General features: G+C 46.2%; 1 protein-coding gene across 4 annotated transcripts in view; it reads left to right on the top strand.

Annotated features, from left to right (window-relative positions):
* The first annotated feature begins 4,595 nt into the window (after window positions 1–4,595).
* DCLK2 (doublecortin like kinase 2) overlaps window positions 4,596–27,557 on the top strand; it is a 235,802-nt gene continuing 212,840 nt past the window's right edge. For 2 of the 4 annotated variants that reach the window (XM_063920575.1, XM_063920573.1), the window contains exon 1: window positions 4,691–5,839. In XM_063920575.1, the coding sequence (XP_063776645.1) occupies window positions 5,425–5,839 (415 nt within the window). In that variant the 5' untranslated portion in view covers window positions 4,691–5,424. Of the gene's footprint in view, window positions 4,658–4,689; window positions 5,840–27,557 lie in introns of those variants that run through there. The other 2 variants (XM_063920574.1, XR_010177472.1) reach the window with 2 other exon arrangements.

The following is a 27,557-nucleotide window of genomic DNA, read 5'->3' as shown; positions in this document are numbered from 1 at the left end:
CCGGTCAGTGGAACGCACCAACTTCCGGTTGTTGGAACGCGGAAGTCGCGTTCCCGGCGCGCATCTAGTTCTCATGTAATTGAAAGTGTTTGTTACACTTATGGTGTTCTCTGTGTCCCGCTATTGATCTGGCCATTATATTACCCACTCTAGCAAGCAGGGTTATTGACCAGGTTTGCTGGTTTCCCTTAGAGTAAGTGTATATCGTCTATTGTAGCTTTATTAGGCACTTCCTGTCTGAGTGCCTTAAATAGCCCTGATTTGGTTCCATGCAGCATGCAGCTATCAGTAGGCTCATGGTTCCTGAGCTGTAAGTATGCTACCTCTGCTGCTACCTGTGGTGTTTGTTTTCTGAATAGTCTGTAAGTACTTTCTTCTTTTTTGATTATAGAAGACTTGCTGACCCTAGCTGATTGAATAATAGCTGCTAAATGTTGTCTTATTATGCACCAGGTATGATTTATATTAAGCTGCTTGTTCTTTATCTTTAGCTGTTTTCGGTTGGTTGCTTGACTTGTTACATGTCTCATTCTAATTACCGTAGGTCCCCTATGAAAAGGAACCCTACATCAGGTTATACTGGCATTGGTGTTTTGCCCAGGTATTCTCACTAGTTAGATACATGTGTACCTCATTGAGGCATGAGGTGTAGGTGGAGGTTTTCCTGGATTACTGAAGTATGGGCACTTGATGCATGTTAAGCACGTCTAAATTTGTCCAGTTATATCCCCTAGCCTATTTTTTGATTGTCATTAGGGCCTGGGAGGCACTGGTGGTGGTGGTGTGAGTGATTTGGTTTGTTTTTCATATTTCATTGATTTTAATTGTTTTTAATATCTATTGTCTAGATGTTGTGAAGTGCCTATCTTGATAAAGGTCCACATATGGACCGAAACGTCGATGATTGACGGCATAATTTTTTGAACCTGATTAAACTGAGTTGATTCAACCATTGGATTCGTAGACTGATTTCAGCGAGAGTGCACCTTCCACCTTGGTGGTAGTTGCGGTATATTGGTGGCCATATATGGTCATTAGGAGCACCCGCATACTTACTTTTATGTATTGATGAGAGTGCAGGACATTCTGTGGATATATATATATATATATATATACATACATACATACATACATACATACATATCATACATATATATATATATATATACATGCAGCATGCAGGGTAGTTGGCACTCATATACAAGTCATATGGCCGGGGTGCCCTCCTTCAAATTGTATACAATGTAAATGGCTTGTAATAATAGGAAACACAGTCCACTGTTCCCGTGTCACAAAACCAGGCGGCACTCCACGGACTTAGTGAAAAAGTAAAATTTATGGATCAAAGAACATGAGACACATGATGAAACATGTGTCCTTGAAAAAAACACCCGCCGCGGTGTTGAAACGTCGGACCCTCATGTTGTTTGATCCATAAATTTTATTTTTTCACTAAGTCCATGGAGTGCCGCTTGGTTTTGTGACACGGGAACAGTGGACTGTGTTTCTTATTATTACAAGCCATTTACATTGTGTGTGTGTATATATATATATATATATATATATCAATGTTGTGTGGGTGGCACCAAAATCGGACTGGCCCACAGGAGAACAGGAGGAACCTCCGGTAGGCCCCACTCCCTGTGGGCCCTCCTCCTCCTCTAGGGATCAGGTTCCAGTCTCTATCCTAGTGCACATGAACGATGTATTATACATATGTAACATTATACTTCAAAAGAACATGGTTTATTATATATCTACCAAGAGGCACAGAACATGAAATCTGTAATGGTTAGCCAAACCTCTGTGGTGGCTGGCCACACCCTTAAGCATGGGCCCCTATAACAGCATTCCCCCAGTGGGCCCTTCATTCCCCAGTCTGACACTGGGCGACACTCAAGCAGACTCAGCAGCGTAAGTGAAGTAGTGTCAGTTTATTCTGAATAAACTGACACTACACTTATGCTGCTGAGTCTGCTTGGGTGCCGCCCATACAACATTGATCTACATTGGGGAATCTGGTTATTCCACCGGGATGGCACTGCAGCTGTTATCTCTGAAGAGTGGAGTGCCGGGCTCGTTGTGTTTCTCTCTCTCTCTCTCTCTCTCTCTCTCTCTCTCTCTCTCTCTTTCTATATATCAAACTAACAAAAGCAATGTCGGTTCTGGTTTTTACATTGAGTATTGAGAAATTAAGGGCCTGATTAAGATGTGGACGCAATGCTGATGTTTACACAGTTGGCCAATGGTTCTTATATTATGTATGTGTCCGAGTCACACTGTGCATATGGTTTACCGATGGCACTTGTGAGGATTTTGAAGCAAAGTGATTGACAGTCAGGTAGTGCTTCTGGGAGGTAACAGAGGGTGGCTTATCAAACTTGGGCATGTCACAAACATTTTGTGACGTATTGCATCCAGTGACTGTATCTTTGGATGCAGTTTCACTGGTGCCGATGTCTGAGTTGCAACAGACATTCTGAGCACCCGTAGGGTGGCAGATTTGTGAATTTCCAGATAAATCAGTTACCAGAATGCAAAGCATTCCTGAAATTGATCTCCGCAGCTACCATCTGAAGATGGCAGTAGGCCATTGTAGCCTATGGGCTACACTACATTGATTCAGTTGGCAGAAGGTTGTCTGTGGAACTCTCCCCTGAATTGGCCACTGTGCATTCGGACCCTGTGTCCTTGCCCAATCATACAGCCTGTCGAAGTGATTGCATATTGCAGTGAGATTCTGGGCACTAATATCAATGATAGATTGGCCCCCACAGGTATTATTAGGCTTATGTTTTAACCCCCCCCCCCCCCCCTCTCACCTGAGCAGCCGCCACCACTGCTCTGGACACAAGCACTGTGCAAATTGGGGTGGGTGCTTTATCGGCATGACTTGCCATATTAGCATGACAAATTGTGCATATCGCCCAGTGTGTACGCACTATTGAGCACACCAGCGGGTTGCTTGCATTATTTTCCAGTCAGCCCTGCTGCACAACCAACCAGAATATATCACATGCGACCCAGTGCAGTGTAACGAACAGTGATCGTTCTGTCGTTCATTACATCTTCCTGGTGTGTACCCGATTGCTGGTCATTCTGATGTGTAGCTGTGCAGCAGAAAAAAAATGCTCAACTGCGTCTGACATCAACATAATGTCTGACTTAAGGTGTGCACACGGTGCGATATGCAGTTAACTTTTCTTACGATTTTGGCTATATATTCAAAATCGTAAGGAAAGTTAGTGCATATTACACCGTGTTTACACAGTTTGCGATGCCGATGAGCGGTCCCGCGGGAACGGCATCGCAAGCAAAAATACACTGTGCAGGCAAGTCAATTTTGACTATCTCGTGTAAAAGATAGTCAAAATTGTCACTTAGCCAAAATCAGTATTGCAAACACAGTCATCTTTGCTAGCGATACCGACCACAGTCCATGTTGCATAGTGAGAATCGGGCATTGGTGGTCTTTTAGCTGCTGCTGCGATCAACAGTCCACGCCTATGGGAGAGTGTATTTTAGCTTAGCAGGGCTGCGATCGCTTGTGCAGCCCTGCTAAGCTAATAAAAATGAAAGCAGAAGAAGAGTAGCCCTATACCTACTTACCCTGTGCGATGGATCCAGCGATGATGGGCCCGGCTCTGACGTCACTCCTCCGTTGTCCTGGACACGCCTGCGTTATACTCACCACTCCCCGAAAACGCTCTCCAACGGTCTGGATCCGCCCCTCCACGCCTCCTTGCTGTCAATCTTCTTAGCGGTCGCAGCTCCCCTCGGAAGCCGCGACGTAACCCGGCGACCCCTGTCGCCGGGCAATGTCGCGCACGCGACGTGCGCCCGCCGCGCATTCCGCACCCGTTCACACAGCAGCGAAAAACCGCTGCGTGCGAACGGGTCGGAATGACCCCATAGCCCATATCTCACCGTGTGTATGGACGTTTAGAATCAGGTCCTATGGGCAGATCAAATATTCTTCAGAGAGTGACAGGGACAACTAGCCCCATCATTACCTGCAATAGAGGAATTTATTTCAATTTATTCAGTTTGCTGTGCATTTACTTCACGGTGTTTAAAAAACCAATGGGTCTATTTACTAAGCCTTGGATGGAGATAAAGTGCATGGAGATAAAGAACCAGCCTATCAGCTCCTAACTGTCATTTCTCAAACATAACCTTTAACATGGCAGTTGGGAGCTGATTGGCTGGTACTTTATCTCCATCCAAGGCTTAGTAAGTAGACTCTCAAATGTATTAAGCCTTAACAAAAGATAAAACTGAGACGCATAAGGAGAGATAAAGGACCAGCCAATCCGCTTCCTAACTGCCATGTCACAGGCCGGGTTTGAAAAATGACAGTTAGGTGCTGTTTAGCTGGTCATTTAACTCTCCTTATGGGTCTCAGATTTATCTCTTGTTAAGGATTGGTTGCTACTGGGCAACTTCATCAATTCTCTGTTTTAGATGCTTCAGTAAATTTATAAATAGACCCCTTGAACGTGTCTGTCCATTTAATAACCATTGTTGTGGTAGATAAGAACGTCTGTTACTAGGCAACAATGTATGCAAGCGCTTCCCGTTTCCCAAGGTTTGTTGACAGAACACAACTCGTTAACCATCACGTTAAGCAGTAGCTGATGGATCGCTGGCTGTAACGGTGCGGTGAAGCCGGGATCAGACGACTTTTTTAAACTGACTGCAGCACACCAGGGACCAGCTGTATCTCTCTCCTTGGAAAAGGGGCTAGTGACGACAGCAGGCGAGGTTGAGCCAAGATCTGGGTTCTCCTACACAGCTCAGAATGAACCAATCATCTGCCGGGGGTGTAGATGCGGGCACAGCAATCGCTATCTGCATATGAGGTTGGGTTATTATCACGCTGCTGAGCAGTAGGGAGGCCCCTGTGCTGCACATTCTTTCTTACCGTACTCTCTGGCAGATGACTGGGTGTGTGCATAGTGCTGGCTAGCAGCACCCTGCATCTTGCTACATTGGAAGGCTTTGGAGGTACAGAGGGAGCAGCTGATCCATGGATAGAGGCGGATCTGCCATGGGAACAATGCCTGAGATGCTCCATTCAGTGCAGCTGCAGTTTGAGGCATGATGTGCCCCCATGTATGCAGAGGCAGCATTGTTTCCAGGCACTGCTAGACCTGTCCTCCTCCCTGGGTAAAGCACACTATAAAGGGGATGCTGCTGCTGAAAAGGACTGACGGGGGAGTGACAGTGACACCTCCAGCTCCTCGCACGCCTTGTGACAAATAGACATCCCATGCCCCCTATTGCACCTTACACTACTGCATGCACCATGCTTCCCATCGGGGGGATCTAACAGGACCAGCTGCAGGGTGGATTGTTTGGTGACACTGACAGCGATCTGACCAAGAATTGTCTTGCAGAGCTGCAGCCCGGCCATACATCACCATGGCCAATGCAAGGAGCATTGAGCTAGAGCATTTCGAAGAGAGGAAGAAATGGCAGACGCCATCCAGGAGAGGTGGGGGAGGACACAGCAGTGGCTCCGGATCAGGAGCCAGGGGCAATGGACTGGTCCCCAGCCCGGCACATAGCGCCCACTGCAGTTTCTACCGCACCCGCACCTTGCAGGCGCTCAGCTCGGAGAGAAAGGCCAAGAAGGTGCGCTTCTACCGCAATGGGGACCGCTACTTCAAGGGGCTGCCCTACGCCGTATCCTCTGAGCGCTTCGGGTCCTTTGACGCGCTGCTGATGGAGTTGACCCGCTCCCTGTCTGACAATGTCAGTCTTCCCCAAGGAGTGCGCTGCATCTACACGCTGGATGGCAACAGGAAGATCACCAACCTGGAGGATCTGCAGGAAGGTAAGGTCACAGCCTGACAACTAGCACCATCATCATTCATTGCGTTTTGCTTACTCACTAGTCTAATCATCTTTATATTGTGATGCATGTCATGTGCTGTGCCTGCAGAATGACTTGTCTATGGTGATTTATCATTCAGGCACATCCAATCAGACACCCAGCTTAAGGTGTTCTCTTAGCAAAATGGCTCTGCCTTGGTTTTAGTGGCAGGCATTAGTATTCCGGGACTTGCTCCTGGCAGCAGTGAGTGACAGGCCAGGGAGGGAACACGCATGGGTTCCACATGATTCTTTGGATTCCAGTGAATTTAGTTGCAGGGGTTAAAGGAAAGCTACAGTAGCTAGCCCTGAGATATGTCCTACAGCTCAGCTGCTCAGTGCGAACAAGATGTTTCCTTCTGAATTCATGTATGACTACATAGGTTTCCCCACACTCACCATGTGAAAGGAAATCAATAACAGGAAAGCCATAGCTAGATGCTTGGTTATGCACCAAGAGGGATCCACTGACATCACAGGCAATTAGAGAAATCTCCAGTGGATAGTACAGATTAAACAAATCCATTCATGGCTCTTAAACACTAATTGGATACTGTACATTTTGCACTTTTTCTGTATCTTCCTATACATAGCTCCTTGTATATTGCCAAAGAGAAACCAGAAATAATTGTGTTTATGTGTCTGGTCTTATTTATCACCCCATGCTTTCCTTTTTCAGAGACTTAACAACAAATCATCTGTAATCCTACAATCGGCAGGTGGTCCTTAGAGCATCTGTCAGCCTTTGTTTTTATATGAAGAAGCTTACACTATGCTATCTCAATAGAAACATTTTAATAAGAGTATTTGCAATCTCCATTCATGTGGCCATGAAGAAACACTGAGCCACTTGTTGTCTAATGGGTATAAAGAAGTGTAGAAATCTGAAATCTCATTCCTATGTAATCTTTTATTTATATCTACAGTACATTAGGTATATTCTATGTAAAGGGCTTGAAGATATCTGTACACTCCCTGTACACTTACTGTCACCAGACTGCGTATTCCAGGAAACTGCAAAACCTGTCATATTAAGTGGAGCGTTCAGTACAACCGATCTGACCTTTTATAATTTGTCTTTGTTATACCTGACGGCAAAGACCTAACTAGTCACTGCAGGTAAAGAGACCGCCAATATGCAAGGCCATGACAATTACAGGGTCTGACTGGCCCACTTTTGGAACAGAGGAACAGGTGGGCCATACTGCCAGAGGGCCCTTTCTTATGGGTCATGTTCCTAACCATGCACTCCATAAATACGTTATTACTCTGTTAGATGGTAGAGTGTCAGTTACTTGCTGGAGCAGGACCATGAGCTGGTGGCTGGCCACACTCCCTTTAAGCATGAGTACTTACCCCTACATACCTCAGGACGTCCTTCATGCCCCAAATACATTTACTTATAAGTAGTGATGAGCGGATTCGGATCCTCGGGATCAGAACCCGCCCGAACTTCACCTTTTTTTCATGGGTCCGAGCAACTCGGATCCTCCCGCCTTGCTCGGTTAACCCGAGCGCGCCCGAACGTCATCATCCCGCGGTCAGATTCTCGCGAGATTCGTATTCTATATAAGGAGCCGCGCGTCGCTGCCATTTTTCACTCGTGCATTGGAGATGATCGTGAGAGGACGTGGCTGGCGTCCTCTCAGTTTCTATGTTCAGTGGGCTGCAAATTGTGCTGCAAATATCTGTGCTCAGTGTGCTGCAAATATCTGTGCTCAGTGTGCTGCAAGTGCAAATATCTACGTTCTCAGCCTGAAAAACGCTCCATATCTGACTGTGCCCAGTGTGCTGCAAATATCTGTGCTCAGTGTGCTAATTGCTTTATTGTGGGGACTGGGGACCAGCAGTATTATATAGTAGGAGGACAGAGCAGAGTTTTGCTGACCAGTGACCAGTGACCACCAGTATTATACGTTCTCTGCCTGAAAAACGCTCCATATCTGTGCTTCATTGTAGTATATATAGTAGGAGGACAGTGCAGAATTTTGCTGACCACCAGTATAACTATACATATAGCAGTACGGTACAGTAGTCCACTGCTCTACCTACCTCTGTGTCGTCAAGTATACTATGCATCCATACCTGTGGTGCATTTCAGTTTTGCACAGTTTGCTGACCACCAGTATATACTATATAGCAGTACGGTACAGTAGGCCACTGCTCTACCTACCTCTGTGTCGTCAAGTATACTATCCATCCATACCTGTGGTGCATTTCAGTTGTGCGCAGTATATATAGTAGTAGGCCATTGCTATTGATATATTACTGGCATATAATTCCACACATTAAAAAATGGAGAACAAAAATGTGGAGGGTAAAATAGGGAAAGATCAAGATCCACTTCCACCTCGTGCTGAAGCTGCTGCCACTAGTCATGGCCGAGACGATGAAATGCCATCAACGTCGTCTGCCAAGGCCGATGCCCAATGTCATAGTAGAGAGCATGTAAAATCCAAAAAAATAAAGCTCAGTAAAATGACCCAAAAATCTAAATCAAAATCGTCTGAGGAGAACCGTAAACTTGCCAATGTGCCATTTACGACACGGAGTGGCAAGGAACGGCTGAGGCCCTGGCCTATGTTCAAGGCTAGTGGTTCAGCTTCACCTGAGAATGGAAGCACTCATCCTCTTGCTTAAAAGAGTTAAGATGGCAAAAGCACAGCAAAGAACTGTGCATTCTTCTAAATCACAAATCCCCAAGGAGAGTCCAATTGTGTCGGTTGCGATGCCTGACCTTCCCAACACTGGACGGGAAGAGGTTGCGCCTTCCACCATTTGCACGCCCCCTGCAAGTGCTGGAAGGAGCACCCGCAGTCCAGTTCCTGATAGTCAAATTGAAGATGTCACTGTTGAAGTACACCAGGATGAGGATATGGGTGTTGCTGGCGCTGGGGACGAAATTGACAAGGAGGATTCTGATGGTGAGGTGGTTTGTTTAAGTCAGGCACCCGGGGAGACATCTGTTGTCCGTGGGACGAATATGGCCATTGACATGCCTGGTCAAAATACAAAAAAAAATCACCTCTTCGGTGTGGAATTATTTCAACAGAAATGCGGACAACTGGAGTCAAGCCGTGTGTTGCCTCTGTCAAGCTGTAATAAGTAGGGGTAAGGACGTTAACCACCTAGGAACATCCTCCCTTATACGTCACCTGGACCGCATTCATCATAAGTCAGCGACAAGTTCAAAAACTTTGGATGACAGCGGAAGCAGTCCACTGACCACTAAATCCCTTCCTCTTGTAACCAAGCTCCTGCAAACCACACCACCAACTCCCTCAGTGTCAATTTCCTCCTTAGATAGGAAAGCCAATAGTCCTGCAGGCCATGTCACTGTCAAGTCTGACGAGTCTTCTCCTGCCTGGGATTCCTCAGATGCATCCTTGAGTGTAACGCCTACTGCTGCTGGCACTGCTGCTGTTGCTGCTGGGAGTCGATCGTCATCCCAGAGGGGAAGTCAGAAGACCACTTGTACTACTTTCAGTAAGCAATTGACTGTCCAACAGTCCTTTGCGAGGAAGATGAAATATCACAGCAGTCATCCTGCTGCAAAGCGGATAACTCAGGCCTTGGCAGCCTGGGCGGTGTTAAACGTGTTTCCGGTATCCACCGTTAATTCACAGGAAACTAGAGAATTGCTTGAGGTACTGTGTCCCCGGTACCAAATACCATCCCGGGTCCATTTCTCTAGGCAGGCGATACCGAGAATGTACACGGACGTCAGAAAAAGAGTCACCAGTGTCCTAAAAAATGCAGTTGTACCCAATGTCCACTTAACCACGGACATGTGGACAAGTGGAGCAGAGCAGACTCAGGACTATATGACTGTGACAGCCCACTCGGTAGATGTATTGCCTCCCGCAGCAAGAACAACAGCGGCGGCACCAGTAGCAGCATCTCGCAAAGGCCAACTCGTTCCTAGGCAGGCTACGCTTTGTATCACCGCTTTCCATAAGAGGCACACAGCTGACAACCTCTTACGGAAACTGAGGAACATCATCGCAGAATGGCTTACCCCAATTGGACTCTCCTGGGGATTTGTGACATCGGACAACGCCACCAATATTGTGCGTGCATTACATCTGGTCAAATTCCAGCACGTCCCATGTTTTGCACATACATTGAATTTGGTGGTGCAGAATTATTTAAAAAACGACAGGGGCGTGCAAGAGATGCTGTCGGTGGCCCGAAGAATTGCGGGCCACTTTCGGCATTCAGCCACCGCGTGCCGAAGACTGGAGCACCAGCAAACAGTCCTGAACCTGCCCTGACATCATCTGAAGCAAGAGGTGGTAACGAGGTGGAATTCAACCCTCTATATGCTTCAGAGGATGGAGGAGCAGCAAAAGGCCATTCAAGCCTATACATCTGCCTACGATATAGGCAAAGGAGGGGGAATGCACCTGACTCAAGCGCAGTAGAGAATGATTTCAACGTTGTGCAAGGTTCTGCAACCCTTTGAACTTGCCACACGTGAAGTCAGTTCAGACACTGCCAGCCTGAGTCAGGTTATTCCCCCCATCAGGCTTTTGCAGAAGAAGCTGGAGACATTGAAGGAGGAGCTAAAACAGAGCGATTCCGCTAGGCATGTGGGACTTGTGGATGGAGTCCTTAATTCGCTTAACCAGGATTCACGGGTGGTCAATCTGTTGAAATCAGAGCACTACATTTTGGCCACCGTGCTCGATCCTAGATTTAAAACCTACGTTGTATCTCTCTTTCCGGAAGACCCAAGTTTGCAGAGGTTCAAAGACCTGCTGGTGAGAAAATTGTCAAGTCAAGCGGAACGTGACCCGTCAACAGCTCCTCCTTCACATTCTCCCGCAACTGGGGCCGCGAGGAAAAGGCTAAGAATTCCGAGCCCACCCGCTGGCGGTGATGCAGGGCAGTCTGGAGCGAGTGCTGACATCTGGTCCGGACTGAAGGACCTGCCAACGATTACTGACATGTCGTCTACTGTCACTGCATATGATTCTGTCACCATTGAAAGAATGGTGGAGGATTATATGAGTGACCGCATCCAAGTAGGCACGTCAGACAGTCCGTACGTATACTGGCAGGAAAAAGAGGCAATTTGGAGGCCCTTGCACAAACTGGCTTTATTTTACCTAAGTTGCCCCCCCTCCAGTGTGTACTCCGAAAGAGTGTTTAGTGCAGCCGGTCACCTTGTCAGCAATCGGCGTACGAGGTTACTTCCAGAAAATGTGAAGAAGATGATGTTCATCAAAATGAATTATAATCAATTCCTCCGTGGAGACATTTCACCAGCAATTGCCTCCAGAAAGTACACAGGGACCTGAGATGGTGGATTCCAGTGGGAACGAATTAATAATCTGTGAGGAGGGGGGATGTACACAGTGAAAGGGGTGAGGAATCGGACGATGAAGAGGAGGTGGACATCTTGCCTCTGTAGAGCCAGTTTGTGCAAGGAGAGATTGATTGCTTCTTTTTTGGTGGGGGCCCAAACCAACCAGTCATTTCAGTCACAGTCGTGTGGCAGACCCTGTCGCTGAAATGATGGGTTCGTTAAAGTGTGCATGTCCTGTTTATACAACATAAGGGTGGGTGGGAGGGCCCAAGGACAATTCCATCTTGCACCTCTTTTTTCTTTCATTTTTCTTTGCATCATGTGCTGTTTGGGGATTATTTTTTTGAAGTGCCATCCTGTCTGACACTGCAGTGCCACTCCTAGATGGGCCAGGTGTTTGTGTCGGCCACTTGTGTCGCTTAGCTTAGCCATCCAGCGACCTTGGTGCACTTCTTTTTTTCTTTGCATCATGTGCTGTTTGGGGACTATTTTTTAAATCTGCCATCCTGTCCGACACTGCAGTGCCACTCCTAGATGGGCCAGGTGTTTGTGTTGGCCACTTGGGTCGCTTAGCTTAGTCACACAGCTACCTCATTGCGCCTCTTTTTTTCTTTGCATCATGTGCTATTTGGGGACTATTTTTTTGAAGTGCCATCCTGTCTGACACTGCAGTGCCACTCCTAGATGGGTAAAGTGTTTGTGTCGGCCACTTGGGTCGCTTAGCATAGTCATCCAGCGACCTCGGTGCAAATTTTAGGACTAAAAATAATATTGTGAGGTGTGAGGTGTTCAGAATAGACTGAAAATGAGTGGAAATTATGGTTATTGAGGTTAATAATACTATGGGATCAAAATGACCCCCAAATTCTATGACTTAAGCTGTTTTTGAGGGTTTTTTGTAAAAAAACACCCGAATCCAAAACACACCCGAATCCAACAAAAAATTTTCAGGGAGGTCTTGCCAAAACGCGTCCGAATTCAAAACACGGCCTCGGAACCGAATCCAAAACGAAAACACAAAACCCGAAAAATTTCCGGTGCACATCTCTACTTATAAGGAACCCTTCAGTCACGCTGGATATATAAATGCATACAGGCAATGATTTCCAGGGACAAATGCATTATCCTTTAAAATTTGAATTGGTTGCACTACAAGATAATGGTCTTGGCTAGAGCAATGTGTGACTTAACTGATGATGCAAATCTGTAGAAATGGAATCCGGTTAGCATACCGGTGTTTGGGATGGCGGCAGTCAGAATACCGATGCTGGAATCCCAACACTGGTCAAAAGACTGACGCCAGGATCCCGATATTGTTCACAGTGCTGGCGCCAGGATCCCAACTGTCGGCTTCCCAAACGTAACTATCCTGGGGTAGGTTAGGGTTAGATTGCAGGGGTCGGGGGTTAGGTATAGGCAGCATAGGGGAGGTTAGGCACTAAGTGGTGAGGGTTAGGGTTAAGCTGCAGGGGGGGAGGGTTAGGCGGCAGGAGGGTTAGGCTGTGAGGATGAGGGTTAGGGTCAAATGGTAACTATGAAAATAAACCAGTTTTAACCTCTGCAACTCATAAATATTAAAGTGTCCTAATAGTATTTGATACATGTAAAAAAGCTGCTGTCATCTGAGCTGCAGGTACATCAAGGTTCATGTCCCTTTTTATGAATCAACCAATCATTGCAGCACATTTTTACAAAGCAAATTTAGAAGCCTGTCAGTCAGTCTCTGCATGCACTGTTACCACACCGGTCGAATCTCGCGTTTCAAGATAGTATGTGCTGCACTTATTATTTATCGAATCGCAGTGCTGTGATGCGCGATGGGCACCCGACGGGAGCGGACGGAGGCCGCTCCCACTCGGCGGTGACGTGCCCATCACGTGATTACCATGCGATCTATCGCATGATCGCATGGTAATCACTTTGGCAGTGCACCTGAATTGCCGGTGCGATGCTCCGCGATGTCGCGTCGCGAAGCATTGCACAACTGTATGGGCACCATTAGCCTAGACACTAAACAATTATCTAGCAGATAATCTGCCAGATTTAGCTGGTTGGAATTAAAATTTGGTAATGGATGACAGCAATGGCATTCGACCATTTGCTCCCAAAAACTGCAAAATGGACAAAAACAGTCATTCATCCAAGTTGGTTAAATGTTTGTGTTTAACCAATTAACCAATTTTATGAACGACAGGTTTTGTTAGTTTTCCAGTGTTTGGGAGCAAATGGTCGATTGTCATTTGCTCTCATCCATTACCAGATTTTAATTCCAACCAGCTAGATCTGGCAGATTATCTGCCAGATAATTGTATAGTGTGTACCTACCTTATGTGAGGCACATAGTGAGTTATGACTTGGTGGACATTTAATTACTGTAGATAGAAACATGCCAGTAATTTCACTTTTTGTGTTCAGCTTCACTATAAAAACAGAATACATGTTGTATTCAGTGCCACATTAAGGTGAACATGGGCATGGAGCTAAAATTTCCAAAGGGCCCATTATGTGCAGCCGCCGGGGGGTGTGACTAGGGATGTGGGGGGTTATGACCAGTGTCATGGGCTGTGGCAAGTGCCTTCCTTCAATCACCTCAATTGCCCTCCATTAACCCATCCCTTCCCAATTCATTATCAATCCCTCCTACCAGTAGTCTTTAGCACATTCATAAACCTCAGCTCCTATAAAGCTCCCCTTGCACAGCAGCACCCCTTACTACACTCACACCGCGGCACCCCTTACTATACTCACACCGCGGCACCCCTTACTCCTCACACAGCGGCACCCCTTACTACACTCACACCGCGGCACCCCTTACTATACTCACACCGCGGCACCCCTTACTCCTCACACAGCGGCACCCCTTACTACACTCACACCGCAGTACCCTTTACTACACTCACACTACACCACCATTTACTACACTAACAGCAACACCCCTTACTACCCTCACACTACATCACCACTTAATACACTAAGAGCAGCACCCGTTAACTACCCCCACCTGGCACTTATTACCCATTCATTGATCAATTTCAACAATCAATATACTGTACACACACACGGTACACACACCCACCAACACATACACACACAGTACACACTACACACACATACAGTATACACACACAGTACACACCCACTCCCACATATACACAGTGTACACACAAACAACATACAGTAGATTCAGATACAGTATACACACATACAGTATACACACATCACACATACAGTACACACACAGTATACACACACTAATCGATGCTACTTCATACCTCCCAACATGACCCTCTCCAGGAGGGACAGAATGCTCTGCTTCTGGACTTCCTTCTTACTGTATGATTGCCTGCACCTGTAGTGAAACACCTTTCTTATCCATTACCTGCTCAACACGGTTGCCGGCAATCATACATTAAGAGAAAAATCCAGAAGCAGAGCATTGTGTCCCTCCTGGAGAGAGTCATGTTGGGAGGTATGCTACTTATCAAGAAGCCACTAAACTTACCAGGCTTCATACAGCAGCAGCTCCCTGTGCAGTCTGGGGCGGAGCATGGGACTGTGAGTGACAGCCTCAGGATCCAGGGTGAAGGGGAGGTGGGGAGGAACAGCCATCACACTGCCTGCACAGATCACAGGTGAGAGTGCTGGAGCCGGAGGAGGTGGGGCATGGGAGAGAGGATGGCTACTGGCAGTCGTTTTTTCCTGTCAGTGTTGTCGGTCTGCTCCTGTGGGCCTATTTTCAATGCAGGGCCTGGACCTGCAGCTCCATCTGCCCCATTGGTAATCTGGCCCTGGTTGTATTGTTTGTTTTTAAACCAATCATATGTAATAATAAGCAAGAAAAAAAAATATTTTATTATGGATATTATAAAAAAAAGTTATTGGAATAGGGTAGAGAGAGATTGATCAAAGTGACAATATTGTACTACATTTGTGTCTGTGATGACTGTGAGATAGTAGACGTGACACATGACAGGTTGGTGTTGTGAAGAGTCTGATGTTGATTGCTGTACACTTTTAAATGTTGCTTTTTTTGTCATGATTGTCTTAACTCTATTAAGACTAAAAAGAGAACAGGCTCATTTAAATTTCATGTCACACTGTACACTTTAAAACATTTGTGGCAATTTGAAAAAAAGACACATGAAAGACTTTCTCATGAATATTCTTTCTTAGACATTTATTTTACAGAAAGGAATTTTTGTTTTTGTTTTTTGTTTACATGCAAAGTTGTTTCTATGTCCAATAAATGAACCACATCTCTATAGTTAGCAGTGTTTAGGGTCTTAAATGGCTGTTCATCCAAGAATGTAGTTGGCACCCTACATTGAAAAAATTGGAAAATTCTAAACATTTAGGGGTATATGCAATTGCGGTCGAATTCCCGAAATTGTCGAATTTCGGGACTTTTTCGACCAAAAAAAAAAAATCGCCAATGCAATTCAGTGCTTTCCGTCAAAAAAACGGACTTTAAAAATTTGACTTTTTGAAATTCGACTTTTGTCAAATTCGACTTTTCTGCAATGATACAAGTGCTGCAATTCGACCAAAGTGTATTGAATTCAAGTTTGGAAATTCGACAACAGTGCTTTTAGACAGTAAATTCGTCATTTTCAATCCGCCACACTTTGGAGGGTGAAAACAATAAAAAAAATTTAAAACATGTTTTTTTTGGTGTTTTTTTTTTTTGGTAATAGCATATCTATTTATATTAGAAGGGATTAGGTACTTGGTTTGTCTTTTTTGGAGGCACAAGTATTATTTATATATTTTTAAAAATATATATATATTTTTTTTTTATAGCTGGAATGGTAAAATCAAGGAAAAAAATGGCGTGGGGTCCCCCCTCCAAAGCATAACTAGCCTCGGGCTCTTCGAGCTGGTCCTGGTTCTAAAAATGCGGGGGAAAATTTAACAGGGGATCCCCCGTATTTTTAAAACCAGCACCGGGCTCTGCGCCTGGTGCTGGTGCAAAAAATACGGGGGACAAAAAGAGTAGGGGTCCCCCGTATTTTTTACACCAGCATCGGGCTCCAGTAGCTGGACAGATAATGCCACAGCCGGGGGTCACTTTTATACAGTGCCCTGCGGCCGTGGCATTAAATATCCAACTAGTCACCCCTGGCCGGGGTACCCTGGGGGAGTGGGGACCCCTTCAATCAGGGGGTCCCCCCCCCCAGCCACCCAAGGGCCAGGGGTGAAGCCCGAGGCTGTCCCCCCCATCCAAGGGCTGCGGATGGGAGGCTGATAGCCTTGAGAAAAATGACAGAATATTGTTTTTTCCAGTAGTACTACAAGTCCCAGCAAGCCTCCCCCGCAAGCTGGTACTTGGAGAACCACAAGTACCAGCATGCGGGAGAAAAACGGGCCCGCTTGTACCTGTAGTACTACTGGAAAAAAAATACCCAAATAAAAACAGGACACACACACCGTGACAAGTACAACTTTATTACACACTGCCGACACACACATACTTACCTATGTTGACACGCCGACTGCCACAGTCTCCGACGATCCGAGGGTACCTGTGAAAAAATTATACTCACCTTCCAGCGTCCAGAGATAAATCCACGTCCAGAGTATAATCCAGGTACTTGGCAAAATAACAAAACGCAAAAACCCGTGCCAGCGGACTGAAAGGGGTCCCATGTTGACGCATGAGACCCCTTTCCCCGAATGCAGAGACCTCTACGTGACAGCTGTCACTGAAAGGTCTCTTCAGCCAATCAGCGAGTGCAACGTCCTTGCACTCTGCTGATTGGCTCTGCGCGTCTGAGCTCAGACAGCGCATCGCAAAGCCTCTCCATTATATTCAATGGTGGGAACCTTGCGGTTAGCGGTGGGGTCACCCGCTGACCGCGGGTAAACCCCCCGCTGACGGCAAAGTTCACACCATTGCAAGTTATGGAGAGAGCTGTGCGATGCGCTGTCACAACACAGACAGCGCACAGCCAATCAGGTGAGCGCAACGTAACGCTTCCTGATTGGCTAAAGGGACCTCAGTGACAGGAGTCACGTGGGGTCCCGGCACATTCGGGGAAAGGGGTCTCATGTGTCAATATGGGACCCCTTTCAGTCCGCTGGCACGGGTTTTTGCGGTTTGTTTTTTTAACAAGTACGTGGATTATACTCTGGACGTGGATTTATCTCTGGACGCTGGAAGGTGAGTATAATTTTTTAACAGGTACCCTCGGATCGTCGGAGACTGTGGCAGTCGGCGTGTCAACATAGGTAAGTATGTGTGTGTCGGCAGTGTGTAATAAAGTTGTACTTGTCACGGTGTGTGTGTCCTGTTTTTATTTGGGTATTTTTTTTCCAGTAGTACTACAGGTACCAGCGGGCCCGTTTTTCTCCCGCATGCTGGTACTTGTGGTTCTCCAAGTACCAGCTTGCGGGGGAGGCTTGCTGGGACTTGCAGTACTACTGGAAAAAAACAATATTCTGTCATTTTACTCAAGGCTATCAGCCTCCCATCCGCAGCCTTTGGATGAGGGGACAGCCTCGGGCTTCACCCCTGGCCTTTGGGTGGCTGGGGGGGGGACCCCTTGATTGAAGGGGTCCCCACTCCCCCAGGGTACCCCGGCCAGGGGTGACTAGTTGGATATTTAATGCCACGGCCGCAGGGCGCTGTATAAAAGTGACCCCCGGCTGTGGCATTATCTGTCCAGCTAGTGGAGCCCGATGCTGGTGTATAAAATACGGGGGACCCCTACTCTTTTTGTCCCCCGTATTTTTTGCACCAGCATCAGACGCAGAGCCCGGTGCTGGTTTTAAAAATACCGGGGATCCCATGTCAATTTTGTCCCCGCATTTTTAGAACCAGGACCAGCTCGAAGAGCCCGAGGCTGGTTATGCTTTGGAGGGGGGACCCCACGCCATTTTTTTCCGGGTTTTTCCCGTTTTTACCCGTTTTTTTAATTTGCGGCAAAATCCGGCAAATCGGCCGTTTTTCGCCAGCGGGAATGTCGAATCCGTTTTTCATTGAATATGGTGAATTCCGGCAGCCACCTGCCGGAATTCACCTGTCGAATTGTGTCGAATTAAAAAACGGCGATAATTTGCCGCGATTCGCCGTGAATTGCATATACCCCTTAGACTGTGAATAATCAACATTTCACATCTGCACATTTTTTTGTTATCTTGCTTTTATGTATATTGGAACCAGCACAGGAAGACTGTCCGGGCATGCGCGTGCGCGCTGGGCACGTGCACGCGCACCCTACAAGGCGCTAGGCCCCGCCCCCAGACAGTAGATTTTACCTCAGCGCTGCAGGATGGAGGACACAGTGTCTGTGTCAGCCACAGACACTCTGATAGTGTCCCCATAGCACAGCAAAAGAGGCAGGCAGGCTTCTAGGCAAAACCTAGATAAAGCTGCCGACACTACTTCCTCAGATGAGGACAATATATGTAAAAGAAGAATTATTTACCCTGTCAGGTCGGAAGCCAACAGGAGCAGCTCTTAGAAGGGAGAAGTTAGTCAGAATGCTGAGACTCCTCCTCCTGCATATTCTCAGAGTGGTGAGAAAGTGCACAAGTAAAAAGAAACATATTGACCATGTTTCTTCTAGAGAAGCCTGTTCAGGTAAAAACATCTCTTTCCCAGATATTGCCAGTAGTTGGAATACCTCTAAGGTCCATAGCAGACCCCCCTCTCCTGCCCACAGCCGACATACATTCCCTATCACTGATAGCAACCTACGCATGACCGAGCTCATAAGGGGACTAGTCATAGTCATACAACCCCCCTTTCCCACTCATTTAGGGAAGCTGGTTACCTTCCAGTAGATTGGGAGTCAGAGGAGGTAACCAGGACTAGCGCATCCTCTCATAGAGGCGAATATAGTGACTTGCAGATGGCCCATGTAGCCTTAGCGGGTAGAATGCCACCATCTAAAATATATTCAGCTCAATGGGCTCTGAGCGAGCGCTCTCAAGTATACAATTTCGCCCAGTTAGCCTTTAGAACGGCACTTGTTAAGGAGGATGACATGGTTCTCCGTAACCACACTGGCATCCCAGATATTCCGGCCCTATTTGCCCCAGACATCGATCCGGCTTTAACTTCACTCGTGGGGGAAAAGGTCCAGAGTGACACTATGGATAAATTGCTGAGAAAGATTCAATTTAAAGTTTCAGATGCTGCCGGTCCTTTATTATTTGTCCTTGACAAGGCAGAAAAAGAAGGTGTCTCAGGGAGCTCCCTAGATTCCCTGGTAGCTTCCAAAATGGCCCTTTTTAAAAGCTATTAGTAGGGCTACCCTAATAATTGGTCAGACATTTGATTTCATATCAAACTCATGTAGAACTCGCTGGCTAGCTAATGCAAGGCTAACTAACCTAGAACCCAGACCAGTATACGTCCCAAATCTGATAGATTCTGACCTTTTCGGACACAACTTCATAGACGAAGTGAAGGTCCACTATAAAGCTCGCAAATACTTTGCAGGCCTTAAAGGAACTCAGCCCTCCAGACGGCCCTTTCATCAGGAGGGTCATCCTGCGGTAGCCAGCAGTTCGACCCGAGACTACAGAGGCGCCCCCAGAGCTCACAGAGGTGGCCCTCCCCGGACACGGACCGTGAGAGGCACAGGGTCCGGTGGCACATACGTCCCCAGGAAAGACAGAGGATACGGTAAGTCATCTTACTTTACAACCTCCGCCTTGTCTTTCCCAGGCAGTAGCCTCCTGGAGGCAGATTACCACAGACAAGTGGTTGTTAAAAATTGTGGAAAAAGGGCTATCCCTGCCCCTTTTGCATTTTCCTCGACAAATTTTTCCCAGTTCAAAAAACGCCAGTCAGTTATTAGATGAGGTCCTATCCCTTGCCCTGCAGCTAGGCAAGATAGAGTTGACAGATACTTCCACAAAGGGCTGGGTCAGTCACCTTTTTACTGTCAATAAACAGGACGGTTCATACAGACCAGTCTTAAATGTCAAATCTCTCAACCGACACATAAAACCTCGTTCCTTCCGTATGGAGGGCTTAGCCGACATACCTTTCCTACTAACAAAGAACGATTTTTTTATCAAAATAGACCTCAAGGAGGCCTTTCACACAATTCAAATTCACCCAAACCACAGAAGACTTCTAAGGTTCCTGTGGAAGGACGTTCTCTATCAGTGGACCGTCATGGTCTTCGGCCTTTCCAACGCCCCCTATACATTCACTCGTCTTATGAAAGCAGTGATCTCTCACCTTCGCCAGAAAGCGATCCGTTGTATAATCTACCTAGACGACTTGTTAGTAGTCCACTCAGACCAAAAAACCCTTCTGCTTCACAAAGAGCTTATTCTTTCTCTCCTCCAGAACCTAGGGTTTACTATAAATTACGACAAGTCCGTGTTAACACCTGCCCAGTCAATTGTTTTTCTGGGTTTCTTGATAGATACCCCTTCTTTCTTGATAGCAGTTCCCCCAGACAAGTGGAAAGACATTCAAGACTTCATAACTCGAACCCTCAAACACTGTTTCTCGCTGAGAGACTTAGCCAGAGTGATAGGGAAAATGAGGTCCTTAGATCCAGGATTTCCTCATGCTCCCCTTGTCTGCAGACACTCTCAGATTCTTCTTTCAGCTCTCCTTCGTGGAGGATGGACTTGGTCAGACAAAATCCTCTTGACACCCATAGTTCTCAAAGAGGTTCGCGGTTGGAGGGACCTTCCACTGCCTTCTCCCAGACCTCTCCTACCTCCTCCTTCAGACATGGTCATCACATCAGATGCGTCCCGGGCGGTAAGGGGAAAATGGTCCACTCAAGAATCGACAGCGCACATCAATCTCTTAGAGTTGAGGGCGGCGAAGTTAGCACTTTCCTCTCTAGTTCCCCCGACCTTCCAGGACAACTCAGTCCTCCTCTGTCTAGACAACAGAACTGCAGCGTCCTACCTCAACAGAATGGGAGGCACTCGATCCCTGATTCTCTGCCAAGAAGCAATAGATATCTGGAACTAGGCGGTCGAACAGTCCATATTCCTCTCTGCAACATACGTCCCAGGAGAGTTAAACGAGTTAGCTGACTCCTTATCCAGGAAAAAACACTGGATCGGGCATCTCTAAGACTGGAAGTTTTCATCAGTATCGTGAAAACCTTTGGTCAACCGCAGGTAGACCTGTTTGCAACTCCATCGAACTCACAGGTCCCAACCTTCGGATCCAAAATCTGGACTCAAGGGGCTCTCCACATGGATGCAATGTCCTTTCCGTGGACAGATCTGATTCTCCCATATGCTTTCCCTCCAGCTATGCTACTGAAGGTACTTCACAAGATCAAGACAGACAGAGTGTCACAGCTCATCTTGGTTTGGCCTTCCCGAGTTTGGTTCCCCTTGATCAACCCTCTTCGCAAGGGACCCAGGCATCCCTTAGGCATGTCCAAGGATTGTTTCCAAGGGAATCCCGACCTCCTTCAGGAACTTCCACATTGCTTGTGGATAGCGACATTACTCGGTTGCTGACCACCACTAACCTCTCGGCCTCCTCAGTAGCCTTGATAAATGCTTCCCTTAGACCCAGAACAAATTCCAGATACCAGTCCATCATAAATGAGTTTATGTCTTAGCAGGCTTCCCAGAATCCTCCTTTAGCTTCTCTTTCTGAACCTAACTTAGCTCTAGACTTCCTGGCCGTTAAGTTTGAGTCAGGCCTGGCATCCGCCACCATACGGTCGTATGGCTCGGCCCTAGCTCTTCTCATTCCAGGGCTCACGGAAAACAAGCTGTACCTTAGATTACGCAAAGGTATTTTCTTGTCTAGGCCACCATGTCTGCGATACTCTTCCACGTGGGACATTAATCCTTTCTTAAACTACATAGCCACAATCCCTTTAGATTCCAACATCTCCAGTCTTTCAAGAAAACTGGCTTCACTACTAGCACTAGCTTTTGCAGCTAGAGGAGCCAAACTTTCCTTAATAGACACATCCGAACCCTGGATGACAACCACTCCAATGGGTTTCCATATCGTCCTAAAAGGTCACACAAACACCAGCTCCATTCAAAACCCTTTGGTGGAGTTTGATCTAGTCAAACACCAGTTAGACATGGATCTTTGCATAGTTGAGTGCTTATCCGCTTACCTCGCAACAACTGCTTCATGGAGAGATGACATTCCTAGCCTTTTTATCACATGCCGAAAGCCTTTTCGTCCGGCCAGACCCTCTACAATCAGGGGTTGGATAGTTTCTGCCATGCAAAGCTCAGGAATAGATACCTCCATTTTCAAGGGACACTCCATCCGTGGTGCCGCCGCCACCTCGGCAGCAGCTAGAGGCTTAACATTACAATCCATAATTGGTCGTCCACTCGTACCTTCGTGAAACATTATTGGAGGCCTTCTGATACCCAAAGGATAGAATTCCTTAGAGCAACCACCAGGTATGTGGTAGTCTACCCAACAGCTGTTGCTAGGTGGCAAGCCTCCCGACGGACAAACACTAGTTTGCAGGAATCTATGACCTGCAAACTTTCTTTGTTCTAGGGAATAGAATTGCCACCTAGCAACAGCTCCCACCCTACCCACCCTATACCTTGCTAGGTATGTTGGTTGTAATCTCTAACAACAGTCATTAATTATGCCTGTTTTCACTTTGGATTTCACGCGCTCCAAAAGGTCAGAAGAAACAGCCGCAGACGCAGCAACCTAAGGATCAGAAATAGCCTTTCAAATATCTTTAATGGGCTCTGCAAGTTTGCAGGAGTTTGGTTTATGTGCTAATTTCAAAAGCAGCAATTACAGTTCTTTCTTTGGCCATTGGCAGTTGTTTTACTTATCACCTGTATTACTGTTGAAAGGTTTCTAGTAACACATTTGTTTTTGCATCTATATGGTCTCCCGTGTCCTTCGTTACTAGGTTATAGGAGCTTAGGTGATCTTACCCCTCTATATTTCTCTCTTGTTCTAGTTTGGATTGTCATCTGTAAGCTTCCGTAAAATCTACTGTCTGGTGGCGGGACCTAGCGCCTTATAGGGTGCGCACGCACGTGCCCAGCTTGCGCGCGTGTGCCTGGCGGTGCGCTCGTGCTCCCGTGATGCACGCCATACGCATGCACGGGTACCAGCACTGCCGCAACCCGCGACTCTGTCCCCACTCCCCCCAGGCTGTGGGATGGTAAGTGAAAGTTTTCTTTCACTATACCTTCCCAGCGATCCGTCGGGAGGCTTGCACCTAACCGACCAGCTGTTGCTAGGTGGCAATCATATTCCCTAGAACAAAGCGAGTTTGCAGGTCATAGATTCCTGCAAACTAGTGTTTTCCTGGAATAGGTACTTGTGCCAGAAATATTGGTGAACTCATGAAACTGTACTGGAACCAAAGATCAAGAAGAGGCAATAGCCCTCCAATATCGTATTGGTGTCCAGTGTCCAAGCAAGTCTGGAATGGCAGCTATCCAGGAGAGTCAAATATCCAAATTACAGTTTAAAGCAGATGACAATATAAAGAATAATAAATACAGACATCAGGTCAGCGTGTGTGTATAAGTGTGAAACTGTGTACGCCACGCCTGCTTCTGGCCTCCTAATAGTTTGGAGGTACAGTATGGGGTATATTCAATTGATGTTAGATCTTTTCCGACAGAAAGGATCCGACATCTGAGTATTCAATGAGTGGCCAAATCCGACAGGATTTGGCCCTTCATGACAATGCCAATCCGACTTTTATTAAAGTGGATTGACATTGTTGGAAACAGGGCCAAAACTTGTTGGATTTGGCGCCGCTTCCGACAAAACATGTGGATCTGCGGATATTCCGCCGATCCACGTATTTTCCGACAAGTCGGAATTCCCATAACTTATATCTAAGGTATATTCCTGCGCACTCTTATTGCTGCCTTGAGAGGGGTCCCACCCTGATGTGTCACCACACACACCTTGGAAGAATATACAAAAACAAACAGTGGGATGGGAACCTACTGGTGGCGCAAACAAAGTGTGGTTACCGTGACGTGTTGCCTCAACGGTCAATGTCCTTTATGGAATGTTTGAAAAGTCCAAAAACTTCTTATGGATAGTCCTCATATACATTCAATTTCATAAGGCGATATGTAAAAAAACACAAATGGTATACGGAAGTTCAATTGAAATCCCAGAATGAATTGATAGAAAGAGGGTGACTTCTTCCAGGATTCCTTATCTTGTCAGAAAATCTGAGGCAGGATTGAATAGGTTGGAACCCCTTCTGACCTAGAAAAGTCGTAAACTGCTGTCTTTCTGACAAGATGGCAGTTTCCGAGAAGAATTGAATACACCCCTATGTGTATGTGACTGTATGTATATATCTATGTGTGTCTATAAGTGGAATGTACTGATGCCAAAATACAGTTTGACCGCATTCCCCATATATATGCATCAAGCTCCAAAAACCTACATTTTCCGGAGCTTGTACCAATAGGCAATGCCTTCTATAGATGGGGTTGCCTATAGAAGCCTGTGGGCTTCTTTTTGCACAAATCCCCAATAGGGAACTGCTGTGATCCCTCCCAGTGGCCACGCATGAGCAGTAGGACTCCCTGGTCATAAACCGGACAGTCCACCCATTGCAAAGGACAGCCCTTATCGGAAGTGCTGTCCGTTGCGCAAATAACTGTAAATCTTCATGCATACAGCGTTAATAAACGCTGCTATGCATACAGTAAGTGGCGGGATGTAGCGCATACAAAATACGCTGCTTGATACATCCCATCCTATGTATGTATGCATACACCCTCAACCACCACAATTTTGGCAGCACTGTCTTGCATTTTGGGGGGACAAGTAGAGAGGGAACTTTGTCATCTGCTGTGTGAGGCTAGGGAAGAGATTTACGCGTCTCCAATGTGACATGAAATGGGGACATAATGTGTGGTCCTGCTCCTTTTTCATGTGCACATCAAAGGCTTGCGCATGGCAACCTGATCCCTGTGTCACAAATGATTGTTCTATAGGGCCCCCAAGTCTTAAGTGCCCCTGGCCCCCCAAAGCCCTAATTCAGGTCTACTCTGGAATGAAATGAACGCTGACATTACTGTTTTGTTGTTCCTTCACGTTGACGGGCCTGTAACTCATGACTACATCTTGGCATGATCTCGCCTTGTTAGGCATGTTGCAGCTCTGCGCGGCTAGGTGCAGGTACGCCTAGCCGCGCTGGGTGTGCTTGTTTTGCGCAGATGTAACCACAGTGAGTGTGGCTACATCTGTAGTATTGTTTCATACTTAATAAAGATTTAGACCTAAACAAGGTCAGACTGTGTAGAACAAAAAACAGATATTTGGAAGTCTGGTTGTCACCTCACAATTACCTGAGACTGAAGCCTGTCTGAGCAGTCAATTTATGTCCCATATTGTTTTTGTGGACTTATTGAAAAGGCTTATGTTGTAAATCCATTTTCAGTGACCCTTTTTGTTTCCTTTGAGGGGAGGATCTAGACTTTTAGCAGAACCACCACCCTTCCCACTTATTATGATGTAGGCCAGTTATCCAAGACTGCAGTATGTTAAGCTGCAGTGATGTCACTGACACATTCTATATGACTTCACCGTACATTGCAAACTTGCTGCAGAAATGCAAGGTGGATATATTTAGCTAAATATGAGCGAACAACCTCTCCTAGATCAATTAATGTCATAAAGTGACTTTACTTGCTGTCAAATTTGGGCAGTGAGCGGACAATCATGATGCAATCGGATCCTGGAATGATGCAATCGCATCATGATTGACAGGTGGTGGGTGTCCAGGGGCGGCAACACAGCATTGGCGGTGGGTGTCCGGAGGGGGAAGTGGACCAAGAAACGCATGCGTGTCATGGCCAATGATGTCTTCTGCGTTTCAGGGTAAAAAAAAGACATCCAGCCTGGACATATATACATTACTGGGCCTGGACATATATACATTACCTGTCTAATGTAGCTGGAGTTTTGGCGCATAAGTGCATAACAAAACAACATCATGAGATTATCATTCTTGCTTGCTAATGTAAAATTTGAATTTTGAAGAAATTGGTAGCCAGACCTATACAATCAATTCTAATCATAGCATTTGGAATGCAGAGTCTCAAATACATAGTTTCTGGTTGCAAGTTCAGTTTCGAGGTGTTGGTTGTACTCACAACTGACAATGTAATGTATCAGTATCTTAAAATGGGTTTGTGAAAAAGATGAGTCAGAGACACCTGGATGATAGCTGCATAGCCCATGTTTTGTGTTGCCAACTATCTGAGCTCATTAATGCTTGACTGTTATTAACACATTAACATGGTCCATTGAAATGAACTGCCTAGTTACATATTGTAATCATATTATTAAATGCTTTAAATAGACTGCTGATATTTGAATGTCTTTTTAAACAAAATTTTTGTCAAGTCTCTAACACAGGAGATATCTCCTGCATTAATGACAGAATTACGTATGTGCAGGAACATTGCCAGGACAGAAAAGTACAGCTTGTAACATTTCACCAGGACAGCTGCTATAGGCGATGATAAGAAATGATAATTTTGGGTGCCCATTTTTTAGATAAATGATAAATCGTCCCATAAATGTTCTTACTAAGGTAAGTTTTATGTGTTTTATTACAAAATATCTCCATTTAGAGAGAGATCATTTGTACAGATTTTTTTTTTTTTTACATAATAATGGGGGTCATTCCGAGTTGATCGTAGCTGTGCTTCCCTGACATGCGGGGGGACGCCCAGCACAGGGCTAGTCCGCCCCGCATGTCAGTCCGGCCCCCTAAACGGCGGCTTAACGCCGCCATCCAGCCCCCTCCCGCCCTGCGACCGCCTCTGCCTGTCAATCAGGCAGAGGCGATCGCTACTAAAGAGTCCGGCATGCGCCGGCGCACTGCGGTATGTAGGTGTCATTTGGAAACATGTCAAAACATCAGTGGTGACTCCTACCTACTTGGGCAAGAGGGGCTGCTGGCTTTGCAGTCCGGAGACAGAATCGCGATGACTGGCAGGTCCATTGTGCATGCAGACTTCCCATTGTGTGTAATTAGCACATTTGCTGGAAGCCAGTGATACCTTGATCTGTTCGGTCGGCGTATTTTACTGGGGGAGCTGCAGCCCCTAGGTAAAATCCACCATTTGGAGGCACTGTGCATTTAATTTATACAAATGCACATATTTTACATACTAAAGCCATGCCTCCATCACAGATTTTCATTATTTATTTGCATCAATGTTTTCTGGATGATCTGTGACAGAAATGAACAATTATCCAGAAAGGAAGATATCACTCCATTCTGCTGGCTGATCTCACATTTTGATAATTCTTACCTCTTTTGAACCCTTCCTGTTTGATTTTGTTCACCTTTATGTTTTTCTTTCACTGTTTTTCAAAACATAGCAATTTTTTAATTTAGCTTTTATTTTTATAGAAATGGCACTGACATTG

This window comes from Pseudophryne corroboree, chromosome 1 (genome assembly GCF_028390025.1).
Source record: "Pseudophryne corroboree isolate aPseCor3 chromosome 1, aPseCor3.hap2, whole genome shotgun sequence".
In the NCBI taxonomy this organism is placed as follows: Eukaryota; Metazoa; Chordata; class Amphibia; order Anura; family Myobatrachidae; genus Pseudophryne; species Pseudophryne corroboree.
The sequence above is the reverse complement of the archived record's forward strand: the minus strand, read 5'-3'. Positions and strand labels throughout refer to the sequence as shown.